The sequence below is a fragment of the Otolemur garnettii genome, unplaced genomic scaffold (assembly GCF_000181295.1).
Source record: "Otolemur garnettii isolate 467f Iridium unplaced genomic scaffold, OtoGar3 scaffold00002, whole genome shotgun sequence".
Taxonomy (NCBI): domain Eukaryota; kingdom Metazoa; phylum Chordata; class Mammalia; order Primates; family Galagidae; genus Otolemur; species Otolemur garnettii.
In genome coordinates, this window is record NW_003852397.1 from 36,715,893 (window position 1) to 36,731,600 (window position 15,708).

The 15,708-nt window shown below is 37.8% G+C and overlaps 1 protein-coding gene across 1 annotated transcript in view; it reads left to right on the plus strand.

The window, feature by feature from the left end:
- The window catches only part of KCNH8 (potassium voltage-gated channel subfamily H member 8), a 395,301-nt gene that overhangs the window by 347,952 nt on the left and 31,641 nt on the right, over nt 1–15,708 (plus strand). The window contains exons 12-15 of the mRNA XM_003781732.1: nt 6,917–6,955; nt 10,599–10,954; nt 12,660–12,766; nt 14,653–14,729. Coding sequence (XP_003781780.1) covers nt 6,917–6,955; nt 10,599–10,954; nt 12,660–12,766; nt 14,653–14,729 — 579 coding nt within the window. The remainder of the gene's footprint in view (nt 1–6,916; nt 6,956–10,598; nt 10,955–12,659; nt 12,767–14,652; nt 14,730–15,708) is intronic.

The following is a 15,708-nucleotide window of genomic DNA, read 5'->3' on the forward strand; positions in this document are numbered from 1 at the left end:
ATGAGCTTCCTAGGCAGCAAATTAGGCATTTTGCATTAACTTTGAATGTGCCATGGGGAGTTGGGGTACACAACCTTCTCACACCAAAATTGAGCATTTTTCTTAACCGACCTGGTTTAGAACCAAAATACTCAGTGGGTATCCTGAGAATCTTTTGAGACCAGCTATTGTGTTTCCTTACAATTACACAGTAGCTGACTTTACAAGCTAACCAGGAGCCATTGTACCCTAATCAGAAGCAGGTCATGGAGGGGCATGGGATCTTGGCTCAATACAATGAATTTAAACAGTATAAATTCTTTTAGCATGAATTACCCTGCTGAACTCCCAAATCATTTATTGGGATATAGCTTTTTAAGCCTGAAATCTTTAAAACTCTCATACGGTAGCTGAGATATTTCCAGGTTTTCTGCATAGAATAGTGTAGATGTTCCTCCTTTACCTTTTTAGAATGTTATGAACCACATATTAGTAAAATAATCCTCCATTTTCCAAGCTTTTAATTAAATATCAAGAAACACCTTTGAGTTTTCTTTGAATTTCAAAGCTTTGTATTTTTTGCATTTGAATTCAAAGATAATTGTGCTTGAGTTAATTTGTGCATGTAATCAATGTCTTTTGACTGCGTTTGTACGCATGGACAGTTTAAAAACGTCTTATTCTGTTGAAGTGAAGCTGATAAAGGAATTGAGAAAGAAAAGAATAGAATGCCAAGCCATTTCTTTTTTTGTTTGTTTTGCTTTGTTTTTTCAGTTTTTGGCCAGGGCCAGGTTTGAACCCACCACCTCTGGTATATGAGGCCAGGACCCTACTCCTTGAGCTACAGGCACCACCCCAAACCATTTCTTTATATAAAATATTCTAACTGGGGTTGTGCCAAGAAAAGTGTGTTTTTGTGAAATAGGATGTTATCCCTTTTGCCAAAAGAGCAACCTGGGAAAAACTGATATTTAAGAAGTACATGTCTATTTGTTTTTTTTTTAAAAATCTGTATATGTATAGTTTCAAGTTGGGCAGACCCATCTGTATGAATGTTAAGGTAACTGTGACATAACTAAACAATTGATATAAAATGGCATCCACCTTATATTGTATTCCCCATACTAATTCCATTTAAGGAAAACTTTCCTTCATAATCAATGTATCAATAAATTCGTATCTATTAACATGAATTACTTATGGTGCCAGGCACTGCACCAAACCACCAAAAAATGTAGCAATGTGGAGACTTTTTCACCTTAAATTCTATGTGAAAATTCCTTATGGATCATGAAGTTGAAGTGCTTAGAATCACACTTGCCAGCAGGCTCCAAATGCTTTCAGTCTCTAGAGAAACAAACGGCCTGGAGAGTGTGTCATCATCTATCATGGCTTGTCACCTCTGGCAGGAATGCTGGGAACTGTGGTCAGAGGGAAGAAAAAAGAAAAGATCCAGAAAGAGTTTCAGTGAGCAAATGACAGAAAGGCCCCTTCGTTATTGCTTAATAGGATAGGAAAGGAGGGGCGATCTTAAGAAAGCTTGCGGTGTGTTATCAACTACATTCCGTTTAAGGGTCTTGAAAGACCCTCACAAAAAGAAAGCAGTTACATTTTGATTAGTTTTGGTTGCTGCACTGTGTTTCTCTTAATGTAGCACAATGCCCAATGTGCCCAACTAGGTCTCCAAGTTTTGCTCTGTTTACACATATACATCTCATTTAATCTTCAAAACAACTCTAGTTATGATTTTCATTTATGAGGGGAGGAAATGAAGGCTCTCAGAATTTCCATCATCAGTGACCGTGAGACTGGTTCTGGCCATTCAAGTAGAAGTGATATATCACTCCAAGCTGAGCAGTCAGCCACCTACCAATATCCATCCCCATACCCTCTCCTGAGCTGCTCCTAGATGAAGGCAGGACAATCCTGAGGCCACATGATGGCCAAACAACAATATAGATGAACCCGATGGCCCTGAATCACCTGTGAGAGAGCTCCTGGACATAACAAATTGCAAATGAGAAATAAAGGTCCAATGTGGTGAGCCAATGAAATTTAGAACATTGTTATTAATTACTTCAGCACTGCCTTAGCTATCCGATTTAACATGCTTCCCGAGGTTACACAGCTAACAAATGGCAGGACTAGGAAAATTTTTTAATAAATAAATTTCAGTTCTTAACCATCGTACTATCCTACCTCATAACCAGGTCCCATGGTCCCGGCATATAGACCTTTCGTCATAACATGCAATGAAGAGCTTTTGTGCTGCTTCCCTTCTCTTTGGGCTCAGTGGAAGGTTCTCCAGCTCTAACTGTCCTAAATTCAGGACTCAATTACTTTTGACTTGTGCTTTCTGCATCAGAAGTGGTAGTCTTTACCTAGAGGAAGACAATTCTCCTTTAAGTCTTAAGAGCTTGTCTTGACCTCAATGCTCAGAGTGAAATTAGAAAACGTCAAAATCATCAGCTCTTTCATTGGAACCTCATTTCTGTTTCTAGGTTATACAGCAAGCAAAGGAAACAGAAACTGTGTTACTTAGAATTCCAGACCAACCTCAAAACAGAAATCTCTCCTTCAGATTGGATGGTGATGAAATCTCAGATTTGCATAGCTGAAAATTAGTTCTCACTTATTCAAAGCCTGTCCTTTCTTCAGAGGCTTTCAGCCCCTGTTCCCACTAGCCCCTGCCATGGGTGTCATTTACGACTTCTTGGCACCTGCACTTGCGTAAGAGGAAGAAGCCAGTCAAAGATGAAAAAGAGTGCTTCTGATTTGCTGCTCGCCTCTGTTAAGTAACAGTGATTTATGGTTTTGCAGGTGTGGACATCTTAACTCCATGAGTTATGGGGTTATTTGTTAGCATGCTTCATTCATAATCTCTTTATTCCAAACAGCCACCAATGCTGGGTATGCTTCTGTCCAGTGAACAACATAAAATATGGAATAATCTCTTTTTCTGAATGAGGACACATGTTCCTTCAATCTGCTTTGTGACTTAATCAGTGTGTCGTTATTAATGAAGCAGAAGATATCGTGAATCAGTCAGAAAGAATAGCCTGGCCCTATGCATCTCATTTCCCAGTTGAGCGTTCAGCTGTAGACAGCATTCCTGCCAAAGCGCTCCAGCGTCTCCCTAGATTTCATATTGAGGGGACATTTGCAGACTCACATGAGGCCTTGTAAATTCTGACCTGTAAACCAAGTAAACAGTGAAAGTAGATTTCCTACCTTTCTTGGCTTGCTGGCCAAGAAAAAAGTGAGTTGGACGGCCAAGGTCAGGTGTGAACTATGAACGTTCTCAAAGGAATGTGTTTATTGAGTAAGATAATGACATTAGAGAATGTAACAGCACTTTTCACATCTAAAGTTGCTATTTATGTCTAGTATGTATGATTTTTATTTATAATTCAAGTTTAATAGTAGATCTGGAGACCTTTCCACAGTTTAAAAAAAAGGTTGTGAATTTGTTTTGCTTTTTTGTTGCAGATAGTATGAAAACTAGGAGACTATTTTTTTCTCTCTCTCATTCTCCTTGCCAAAGAGCAATATCTTGTGATTTAAGAGCCCTCCTTCCCAGTTCCCATGGCACTCACAGCATGACAGAGCAATTTGGGTAGTTAGGATGTGGAGGAAGGAAAAGAAGAAACGCTGTGTGAAGTGTCCTAAAGCAACTCACCACGGCTGAGGAAGTATTTCTTCATCCATCAAGCCCTACCTCTGTTCATGAGAACTTACCACCTACTTCTTCCCTGCTCTTGGCTCCCTCCACTCTGACAGATTGACAGATACATTCTAAAGTTTGAGTGGGCTGACATTCAATGGTCTTTATCTCCCTCAAGACTTTATTGCAATGACCTCCATTCATTCCTTCATGTTTGATTTGCTTTCTTTTTATTTTCCTAACCTGTATAACTCTAATCTTTTAAAAAAAAAAAATCCCATTAGAGCTGACTAGAAGTTTTTCTAATTATCTAAATCATATAAAAATTCCATGCAGGAGGGACTCGAAGTTGCCTAAGACTGGGGTCAACAAACTTTTTCCATCCAAAGACTGTATCCATTTTTTTTTCCTGCTGAGAGAATGCTTATAATGTTTCATATTTCCAAAAAATATGTGACCCAAGAAAGGTTACAGCAGTCTTTGGGTAACCTAAATGAGCTTCTTGGATCTGATTTATGGCAACCACCAAAACGGTGTTGAGATTAAATTCCATAACACATCAGGCATGTAGTCAGGCATGCAGTAAGCAAGAAGTGCTGGTGGCAGGGCCTGAGAAATTTAGGGCTCTGTGTGAGGAACGCAGGGCATCCAGATCCATGGCTTCTGGTAGAGATTCTGCTGCTAACTTAATGAATGAATAGGCAAGAGATCTCATCTCCCTGGCCGCTATTTCCATGTCTTTAAAGTTATGGAGTTGGATTTACTCATTGCTTTCAAACTTGACCTGGAGTACTTTGTGAAATTCTAGATCACTGGGCCCTACCTGCCACCATTTGAAAGACATTCACTGGCACCTGATTTAAAAAAAAAAAAAAAAAAAAAAGCTTCTCAAGACATTCTGTTATCTGCTAAGTAGAAAAATCAGCATAGCAGACACTCTAGGATGACTTCTACTTTTAAAATGTTGAGTTTCCCTTAAAGTACTATCTCCTATACTTAGCAGAATCTAGGTCAGCATGAAGTGTTAGTCCTGAGAATGAATATCAGAGTACTCTTTAAACAGAAGTGGTTACCATTGTATGTAAATATAATTATTTCTTCAGATATTCTATCACAGTGTTGGGAAATTACTGATTATAGATGAAGTTATACTTGATTCTGCTTGGCTCTGGACCATCAGTAAGGTTGGTGAAATATTAGGGAGGGTTACTTTGGGTGATTAAAGGCATCAAAAATAGGAGGAAGAAAAAAACATTCCATGTCAATCACTTTGAAATATATTATTGCACTTAATGCCCATAACACCCCACATTGTGCTCATTTTACTGCTTAGTCAGCCACGAAGTAGCAACCTTCTACAAGCCACTTAACTCTGTCTAGGCCTTTTATTTCCTCTTCTGCAAAGTGGAAATTAAAAATACCTACCTCAGACGATCACAGTGAGAATTAATGGACATAATGCTTGGGAAACACCTCACAGAGTGCTTATCACTTGATGAGTATTTAATTTATAGGTGATAGAATAAGAAACCTGACGTTGGTTATGAGATGTTGCTACTCAGAAGTGTGCCTCCTGGGCCAGTGGCATTTGGATGAAATGGGAGCTCACTAGAAATTCGGAATCCCACGCCCCACCTTAAATCTCCCAAATTAGAATCTGCATTCTAACACGATCCCTAAGTGATTCATTTGCACATATATATTTGAGAAGTGCTACTACTGGAAAACAACCCTGGGACTCAGGGCTTAGCAACTTGACGAAACTCATCTGGTAGTAAAGCAAGGAGCCTGGAGCACAGACCAGCATCTTTTCCTTATACCTCTGAGGGCATCTGTATGAGCTGGAGCGTCTCAGGCTGCCTGAATCCCATCATGATGTTCTGTCTTTAATCTAAACTACAAATGAAAGCCTTTTTAAAAACACATTTTCATGCCTACCACAGTAGAAAAAGCACCATAATTTGGTTTTATTTTTCACATTTTTAATTATTCAGCTGTTTTATTTGTCACCGTTTAGGGAATTATTACGAAACTTATGTCCAAAATGCTTCTGATTAGTGCATATTTAGGCAACTAAGCAGATGTAGCATGGGTTGACTTCTTTGATAAAATTAAATATTGATGAAACATGTATTTTCACAGCAATAACGATGCTGGCATTTGTATAAATAATGACAGATCCATTTCCCTAATCATCTAGAGGGAAAAAATGATGAGAGAGTAAGAGAATTACAAAGATGTCTGGCTTACTAGGCAGATCACTTTTGAGTGCAAATTTCTTTTATGTGAATAAAATTATGTTAATTGATAGCATCTATTACCACATTAAAATGAAGTTACTGTATTTGAGCGAAAAACAATGTGGATGATATTAGAAGAGTGATTATAGGACATGCCACATTCTTCAGAGCTTCTTTACACATCATGGAAGATTATGTTTTTAATATGCTCCTCCACAGTACCAAAGTTCTATTTTATAAAAAAAATGCGTCCTGAGATCCAAGCTTAGCTGATTTTAAGGTATACATTTTTGGCCCACATTTTAGCTTCTCTGAAATGGAGATCTGTCTTAAATGGACAGCATGTCACAGTTGTATTAATAGTGGATTTTTTTTCCTTTTTTCTTTTTGCAATCAATGAAACCTTAGATTCCCTGACATAAGGGAATATCATTCCCAGTAAACTTAATCTTAGTCCACAAGGAACACCATGGTGAGTTCCGTATCAAACAGACAGGAAGGAGACATCTTCTTTACCATCATTCCAGGGAAAAGAGGGAGGCAGAGAAAGAGAAAGTAATGAGATTGAACAAGAAAAGATTTAATGAATTTCTATTCACAGAGCAAGAGAGAAAAATCAGGAAGGATAAGAGAATTTAGCAAAAGAGCAGGAAAGAATACGGAGGTGAAAACATAAAGAGAGAGAATGAAGTGTCAGAATGAAAAATACAGCCAAGAACCCAATATTGGGACCATTATTTCCTAGGTGTGGTGTCTTGCGGTGGACCTTTAACTTGTTGCTTGTTTTGACTTCACTCACACTAGCCAGTCTAGGTTCTCGAGGGTGGGTAAGACTTGGGAGGTGTTTTGAAGCACATTTCAGAAGTTACCTCCTCCTCTGACTTCTACAGGTACCTCCATCCCCTCCCCACGCTCCCTGTGTCCCTTCCACACACATTCTCTGTACACGCATCCTGCTGCCTCCCCTATTTCACTCAGCCCCTAACCAACAGGAAGTTGAGATGATTGTTAAAATTTCTATTTGTTCTTTCAGGTGATAACAAGATTATCGAACAAATCTACAGTCTCACAGGTACGACTTTTGCTAAAGACCTAAATATTTATCAAAAACCTGGACAATTTCCAATAAATCTTTCTTTCTCTTCAGAATTGGGTGTATTTATTATTTACTTTCTTGAATTCACTTCCCAATGAGGAACATGGCAACTGATTTTCTTGAGTTTGGGTATAGAGAAACACTGAAACTCAGATCTCTACGTAAGTGTTTTATAGCTAGTGTTATAAAGCACTTCCTAACAATGCCAAAACCTGCCAAAAGCAGCAGAGGCCTGAGCTATTGATCTTAGAAGTACTTTCACTGTGTTTAAAATTGCCCATCAGTTTTTTTTTCTTATAAGGATCCAATGTCTTGTAAGTACCCATAATGGTACAAAAATGGAGAGGTAGTCTGGAAGTAGTTTCACTTCAGGTCTTGAAGATCGTTCCAACTTTTAAGGACTCTAGAGTTTCACAGAAAACTTTCCCAAAGAAAAAGTGATTTGTCAGATATATCAGGTAGACTTTTATTACTAAGAATCCTCTAACAGAGAGAGGCACACACACAGATCCAATTACATTACACACTATGAACTCACTGATAAGTTACTAAAGATGATGAAGGAGGGGCAAACTGTTGACTTTTAATGTAACATTGAGATGCTTCTTAAAAACTCTTGAAGTGCCTCTGCTTTCAATCAACTTCCTCTGTGGCGGAAGCTGTCTGTTCTGACTTCTCTTCAAAATCCTCCTCAACAACAAGCAAAGTGGCCTTTATGCTCAGTTGTCCCCTCAGGCAGCCTTTCCTCACTACTTCCCCTCCCATCCTTCTATATTCCCTTTTCTATGAAAAGAAATTTAGCCTATTTTTGTATCTTCCCATTTGAATTCCTCTCCCCTTCCTACCACCCTGAAGATGAAGATCCCTCCCCAAAATACAGCATTTTTAACTTTCAAAAGAAATACCTTTCTAATTTATGTTGGAATTCATTTGTAATTTTAAAAACAACAAAATAGTGGAGGTTTCAAAACAAGAGATGTTTAATTCTTGCTCATGGGCAAGTCCATAGATGGATAATATAACAACTCCAGTGTGTCAGTGCAGTCCTGGGATTTCTTCATTTTGCTAAGTCATCCTCAACATATAACTTTTTCCCCATGAGCTCTTCATTCTCCAGGTTCATTGCTGAACATTCGTCTATTTCATCCATATTCCAGATTAGAAACCAAAGAAATATGAGAGAGCCCCTCCCTATTTCTAGGAGCCTTCCTAAAAGTTCCTTAAAAGATGTCCACTTATATGGCATCATCTCAGAGTTTAGCCTCAGAACCCAAGTAAGTGGCACAAGAAGCTGAGAAAGGCAATCTTTGAGCAGAGTGCATTGCTAAGAATTCTGTTAACTAAGAAAGAAGGGAAGAGTGCTTAAAAAGAGGTTGCCAGCATTCTCTGTAGCCCCTTCTGCAGCATAAATACTTCCCTCTTCTTTATGGTCATCATCTTTGCCTGGGCAGGCATTTACTAAATTCTCTCTTCACATATTGCTTAATTTTCATTTTTGAATAACTAATATTTTCCTTGCACTGTTCCTAATGTACAGGTGAGGAAACCAAGACTTCAGTAATTATATTACTTGAGCAAGGTTACAGCTAGTAAGTCACAGGACTTGTAAAACTTACTCATGCATTCACATTCAACCACTAGACTTTTTACTACTCCAAGACAGAATCTAGTCACTTGTGAGTTTGGAGTGACTGTTTCAGCAAAATGTCATTAACCAAATTCCAGACTCATTCGACTTTGAGTACGTACTGTGTATAAAAACCTCATTGCCCTCAAAAGAATGTTTGCAAGGAGGATAATGAAGGGTTGGATCAGTTGAGAAGAAAGGATTCTGTGGTTGGACTTTCCGGTCATGTATCATGGGGGAATCCAGCTACACAAGGGAAGTAAGTAATCTGAAGAGAATGACTGACACTCCTGCACAGAGGCTAATGTGAGGCTGGGTGTTTGGTAACATAAGAAATTTAGGTCCTGTCTGCAATGATGGTAATTGGGATGATGACTTATTAACATAAGTAATGTCTGCTTCTTCAAGTGTGAGAGTTGGTCTCTAAGCAGCTTATCCACGGCACCAAGTCTCCATGACAAAATGGTAGTGTGATAGTTAGACAAACCTGTAGAAGTACAAATAAGTGATAGGAAGTTAGTCAGAGGAATCTATTAGAGTCAATGGAGCCTCTTGAAACAAAAGAATTATTAGCTTGCCAATGCAAATGTACACATCATTCTAATTAGAGAATGTACTCATTGTTGTTTTCATTCCTTTGATAAGCTTGCCCTGTTGAGTCTTTAGTTGGTAAACTAATTTTTCTATTCCACAACACTAGTATACAAATGCTCCCCCTGAAACTCTATGTGTGCCCCACTTTTATTAAAAGCACGGAGTTCTAGATACTCTGAAAAACAAAAACAAACAAGTAAAAGCAACACCATGACTATTCAAATAGAGAACTTATGGTTTCATCATTAATTAAAATAACCAAGTGTAGCTGGAAAGATGAGTCTAGGAATGCCATTTAAATTTTGAGCCATTAAGATTAAAATTTAAAAAAAAAAAAACCTTTCTGAGTAAACCAACCATTTCACTTAGCAGATATGACCTAACCTAAATGGACTATTGCCTGTAAGTCACAAACTGTAGATATTTAAAAATGTATATATGCCAATGAACCAATTGTTCATTAAAGTCATACCCATGATGGCTCATGAGATTTAGATTATCATCTTAGATATTTGAGGGTTATTTGTCTTATTTTTATTAGAGATTGTTGATAAATGGGCATAAGTGACTAAATCACCAAAAGAAATGGAGACGCAGAAAAACAAATTGGTCTTTTGGAACAGAGAAGCCATGTCTGGGGCACACTATTGGAGCCATTAGCTTAGCCTTTGGTGACCTCTTTGCCCACCCGCTCCATCATCACCTCACTTGTCCTTTCCCACCCTCTTTTTGTTCTCCTTGGCCTACAAGGTTGAATGAACCTGGTCAAGAATATAGTGGTTCTAAAATGGGTTAGGGCAAGATTCTTTTTCCTTCTTTTCCTAAAGTTTCTCAGAGGAAATCGACCAGCTGGTTTGCATCACTTCTTGCTCATGACTTGTGAGAACAGGAGAGCAGGAAACAGAATAACTGAGGACACTTCTGATATTTTTCCATTCGTATGATCAAAAATAAGAAACTTTTTTTATTCTCAAGGATAATGTAATTCTGCTGGTTGATCTTCATGTAAAGTTCCACGAATGGCTCTGTAATTTTAAATATCAAGCCCCCCCAACTCTCCATAGTGTTTCTATTCCTAAGAACATGTCATTATTTTACTATCACAAGGTACAGGCTAATTAAAATCTAGATACAAACCTGGTAAGATGTACCTTTCCTTGCCCAGCTCCCCACCAAGAGAAGGGTGAGGACGAATGTCAAGAAATCAGAGAGGGTAAAAAGCGAGAAAAACTTTTAGCAGCTAAAATATAATAGAAAAATCTGAAAAGATTTCCATTTTCATGAAAAGTTAAGTTTCTAAGGAATCTGACTTTGTTCAAATGGGACCCCTGGCATTAATGATGTGCCCCTTAAGAGGTCTTTGCACTCTGTACTAATTTGTATTATCTACTGATTTAGTCAGAACCCAAGGGAAATGGCAGCATCAACAAGAGACTCCCATCCATTGTGGAAGATGAAGAGGAGGAGGAAGAGGAGGAAGAGGAGACGGCCTCTCTATCTCCAATCTACACGAGGAGATCGTCCACTTCACGCAACAAGAAGGTTGGAAGCAATAAAAGCTATCTAGGCTTAAGCTTAAAGCAGCTGGCTTCAGGAACCGTGCCATTTCACTCCCCTGTCAGAGTCTCCAGTTCAAATTCCCCCAAAGCCAAGCAGGAAAATGACCCCATAAGCCATGGTAAAAGGAAAGAGAAGAACTTGAAATTGCAACTTTCAACCTCAAACAGTGCTGGACCCCCAGACCTCAGCCCAAGGTAAGAGTTCACATCATATAATTCATTCGCAGGTGGCACTGGTTGCATTTGATGCAGCTTGTACCTGCCTAGGAAATTAGTCAGCCATCTGAGCCTTTCTACTGCACAGGCTCCTAGTCCGGCTTGTTAAGTTTTCCTGAATTCTACGTGAAGTTTTTTGAGTATAGATATAGGTATGTGTACAGTATGGGAATAAATAATCTCCAAAAGATGTATTGAATTTTCAAAATTCCTCTCTACTGCTTTTATTCATTTAGCTCTACTTTTATGTTAAATGCATATTCCTACACTGGGATTTTATAATTTATAAATTTATAACAAAAATGAAAGAGATGAACAAGCACCATCAATATTGCCCCTCAAAGCCTAATCTTGCCTAAAATTTCATCAAGCAATGAGTTGAAATGATGAAAGAAACAAAATGCTGATTTTTATTTTCCATACAATATTGCCTCCTCATTTTAGATGGCTGAAGCTTAGTTTTATTTCTGGTCTCTGCAGTAGGTAAGATATCATGGCTTTATTTTTAATTTAAAAAAAAATCAGTTTAGAATTAACCAATGGTGATTGAGTGGGTAAAAATTCCTGACTTGAAAAATGTTTAAGGTGTTCAGCTATGGTGCATAGTAGCAATAACAGTCATCAAAGTCCCTGAATAGCTGAATAATAAATAGAAGCATGAAAAAAAATAGCATGTTTGTTTTCTATTCACTTCACTGCATAATTTCACATTTTCTGTTGCATTTACTCCTCTCAGAAGCATACAAAATAGTTTATGTCATCTCTGGTTTAAAGGTGTAAGAACTGAAACCTGAAGTTTAAATATTTTGTCCAATAATCTCAGAGATATTAAGTATTGAAAGCTGGATTCAAACTGGTTTTCCACCTGTAAAGCAAATGATCTTTATCCATTTGACAAAAACTTAACTTATCCATTAAGGGAGAATATTAAGAAAATAAGCAAAACGAGGTGAACAGGAAATTTTTAGGAATTCAGTCAGAGATGGTAACTTGAAAATTTTTTTTAATTTGTCTTCTTGAATTTTTACTAATGTTTAATAATTTATAAATAAAAGGAAAATGTATCCGAGTTGAGGAAGGAACTATCATCTGACATTTATAGAAAGAATATATGTTCTTCTAGACAGAGAGAAAGAGTGTGAGGACGTGCACCAGAATGTTGAGTGTAGCAGGTGGTTTTTATTTCCTGATGTTTTGTTACTTTTATGTTTAAAATTTCTGCAATAGACTCACATATTTAAATAATGAATGGGCTACACATTATTTACCAAGGAAGAAGAACTAAAGTCCTGATAGTAGTTTAAATATAATTCTTGAACTCTCATAGTTAAGCATTTTCTCCTAAAGAGTTTTCTCCAAGTGTAGAGTGCAGGTGTCATCAAATTTATTTTCTGTGATAATTAAGTTAAAATATTTTCTGTAATGATTAAGTTAAAATATTTTTGCTTGTATAGAGTATTCAATATGAATTTAGATAAGAAGACTTCTGTATCTTAAATATTTGAACCTGAGAATCAATGTAAGGGTAGTAGTTACTATATAAGGCTAACGGTTATCATGCTGCATAGCTCAGCTCTAGAGTTAAATTTAGAAAGTTAACACAATATTTGTTAAAATCTTTTAAAAATAGTGGAATCCATGAATATATGACATATGCACAACCAATTTCCCTTATTTTAAATAGGATCGTTGATGGAATTGAAGATGGAAATAGCAGTGAAGAAAGTCAGACATTTGACTTTGGCTCTGAACGAATCAGGCCAGAGCCCAGAATTTCTCCTCCTCTTGGAGGTAAGCTCTATATTTAGATTTTTTCCCAGGGGGCGATATTTCTAATATACTTAAAAGGTTTTACATAGCCACTGCCGCCGCCACCACCTCCTCCTCCTCCTCTTCCTCCTCCTCCTCCTTCTTCTTCTTCCCTTTCCCCTTCTTCTTCTTTACATTCTCATTCTCAGCATATTCTCCACATGATAGAACTTTACCAATTCCATTAAATAATCTGACTTAAGTCTATGCCTGCTCTAAGATATTAAGATATTATTTAGAATTGTTCCTTTGTCTAGCCTAGACGGACTGTTATTTAACAGATCTTAACTGAAGATCCTTCCTTGTAAGACTCCTTGATTGATAGGGAGGAGAATGCAAAAGGAGTGGTATAATCTCAACTTATTGATTCAATTGACTTCATGTGCTTGGGGCAAGATCAAAGAAATCATAGTTCTCAGACTGGTGGATTTGCAATGAAAGCTTGTGGTACATCCAATTGTACATTTTCCTTGTTGACTCACCTGGAAAATCCACAGGACTTCACCACTTCTATCCACTACTTCTGGTCCCAACGCCCTCTTAGCTTTCTCTTCTCCTTTACCCATCACTTACTCCTACACTCAGCTATTCAAGTAACAAGCTTTCTAGACTCAACCTACTAAATATCTCTCAGTTCTAGCCAAGACTTTCTATTGTCTCTGCCACCACTCTCCTGGCCACATCCAGCTCTGGCCTACATTGTTACTAACATCTTTCCTCTGTTCTCACACTGTTTTCCATACAGAGTGAACTTTAAAAATGCAAATTTACTTGTATTACTCTACTCCTACACTTGAAACTCTAAAATGGCTCCCTATTACCCAAGAAATTTAAACCTATTGCATAATTAGTTTTATAAATGTTTCCTTTCCCTGCTAGAGTCTAATCTTCCTGAGGGTCAATTATATTTTCTTTATTCATGTCCTCCAAAGCAGAGCTGGCTTGATGTGTATGATCTGCAATCATTCGTTGAATGAACAGATTATCTCTGCAAAATATTTTAGCAAAATGAGTTCTTATTACCCTGCTTTGGACTATTTTTGAATGACTTTTCTTCCCCCACAAATGTATTGCTACTTATAATTGACCAGACTTAGGGTGGTCATATCATAAAATGTATATTTATATTCTTTCAAATCCTTTTCACTCCATCTGGCAGTGCGTCATCTATACTTTTGTCCATGATAGAAATAAATGTATTTAGAGAAGTAGAGAAAAAGTGAAGAAGAGAGAACTAAAAAGTGGGAAAATGTATTATTTTAAATGACACAGGAAGAGATGGAAAGCTGCAGTGGAGATTAGTCCCTGAAATAGAGATGAGAGGAAAGTGCGCTCCGAGGCACAGGAATCAATATTAGGGGAGGAAAGAGAAGAAAAAGAACAGCCCTTTTCTTTCTTTCTTTTTTTTTTTTTTTTTTGGCAGTTTTTTTGGCTGAGGCCAGGTTTGAACCCGCCACCTCCAATATATGGGGCTGGCGCCCTACTCCTTTGAGCCACAGGCACTGCCCCAGAACAGCCCTTTTCTATTACGTGGGCACTGTACATTTTCAGAGACTAGTCAAAGAAGAGAAAATGTGCCATCTTGGAACCTGGCGGCGATTATGTCTGGGGGAATAGGAGATTTGCCACAGACACTACAGTTACTGTAGTCACGGTCAACACCATGATGAGTGCCTAGTTCCAAAGATTGTATCAGGTGCCAACCAGAGGAGTACAAGAAGCTTGTCTGATCCTGGGAAGACAGAACTTACAGACATCAAAAAATCTTAACAACGATTGCTTGGGCTTCCTTCCATATTTGAATAACCCCCATCCTCCTATCTGAGGCTTACTTAAAGGACTCATTCAGTGTGCATGTCAATTTTCAGACCCAGAGATTGGAACTGCTGTTCTCTTCATCAAGGCAGAGGAGACCAAGCAGCAGATAAACAAACTCAACAATGAGGTAAGGAGCTCTTTCTTTCATCATGCTGGAGTGGGAGGAGTTGTAAGGTAAATCTTAGTTACCAGAAGAAGTGGTATACATGGGCATTATGGTAGTCATAGCGAGGCCTCTGATAACAGACTGCCTCAGATGAACCCTCACTCAGCCTCATATAAGCTGTGTGACCTTTGCCAAGTCAGCTATTCCTTCTCATGCTCCATTTCCCCAGGTATACGAAGGGACAGTAATAATGCCTTCCCTGTGGCCCACACTCAAAATTAAGTGAGATAATCTAGGTGAATAATTTAGCATAAAGTAAGCATTAAATAAATGATAATTATTATAATTAGTGTCATAAATATATTGATTATGTGGTTTAATTGGTGCTTTTTAGATTTGGGGGGGACCTTTAATTTTTAATGCGCAAGATCATTAGTCCATAGAAAAATATTGTTTCTTAGAGTAGTCAAATAGCTTTAACTCTGTTCTTTTCTCTGAAAAATATTTGCTTTGTAACTTTGGGAACTTTAGCTCTCTGGATCCAACTACCTGTTTATGCCAAATGAACTAAATGTTTAATAACTTTATTGAGGTATATTTACATATCATAAAATTCACTTGTTTCAAATATAGAATCCAATGAGTTTTAGTAACTTTATTGAGTGGTTCATCTAGCACCATAAATCAGTTGTAGAATATGTTTTATGCCCAGAGTGAGATTTCTCATACCCATTAACAGTTAATGTGTATTCTCATGTCCAGCTGTAGGCAACTACTTATCTACTTTGTTTTTATTACTTTGGCTTTGCTGGACCTGGTACAGTTACTCATGCCTGTAATCCTAGCACTCTGGGAGGCTGAGGCAAGAGGATTGCCTGAGCTCGAGAGTTCAAGACCACCCTGAGCACTATGGATTTATAGTATAATCTGAGGTCTGGTAGCGTGATTCCTCCTGCTTTGTTTTTATTCCTGAGTAATGTCTTGGCTATTCGAGGTTTTT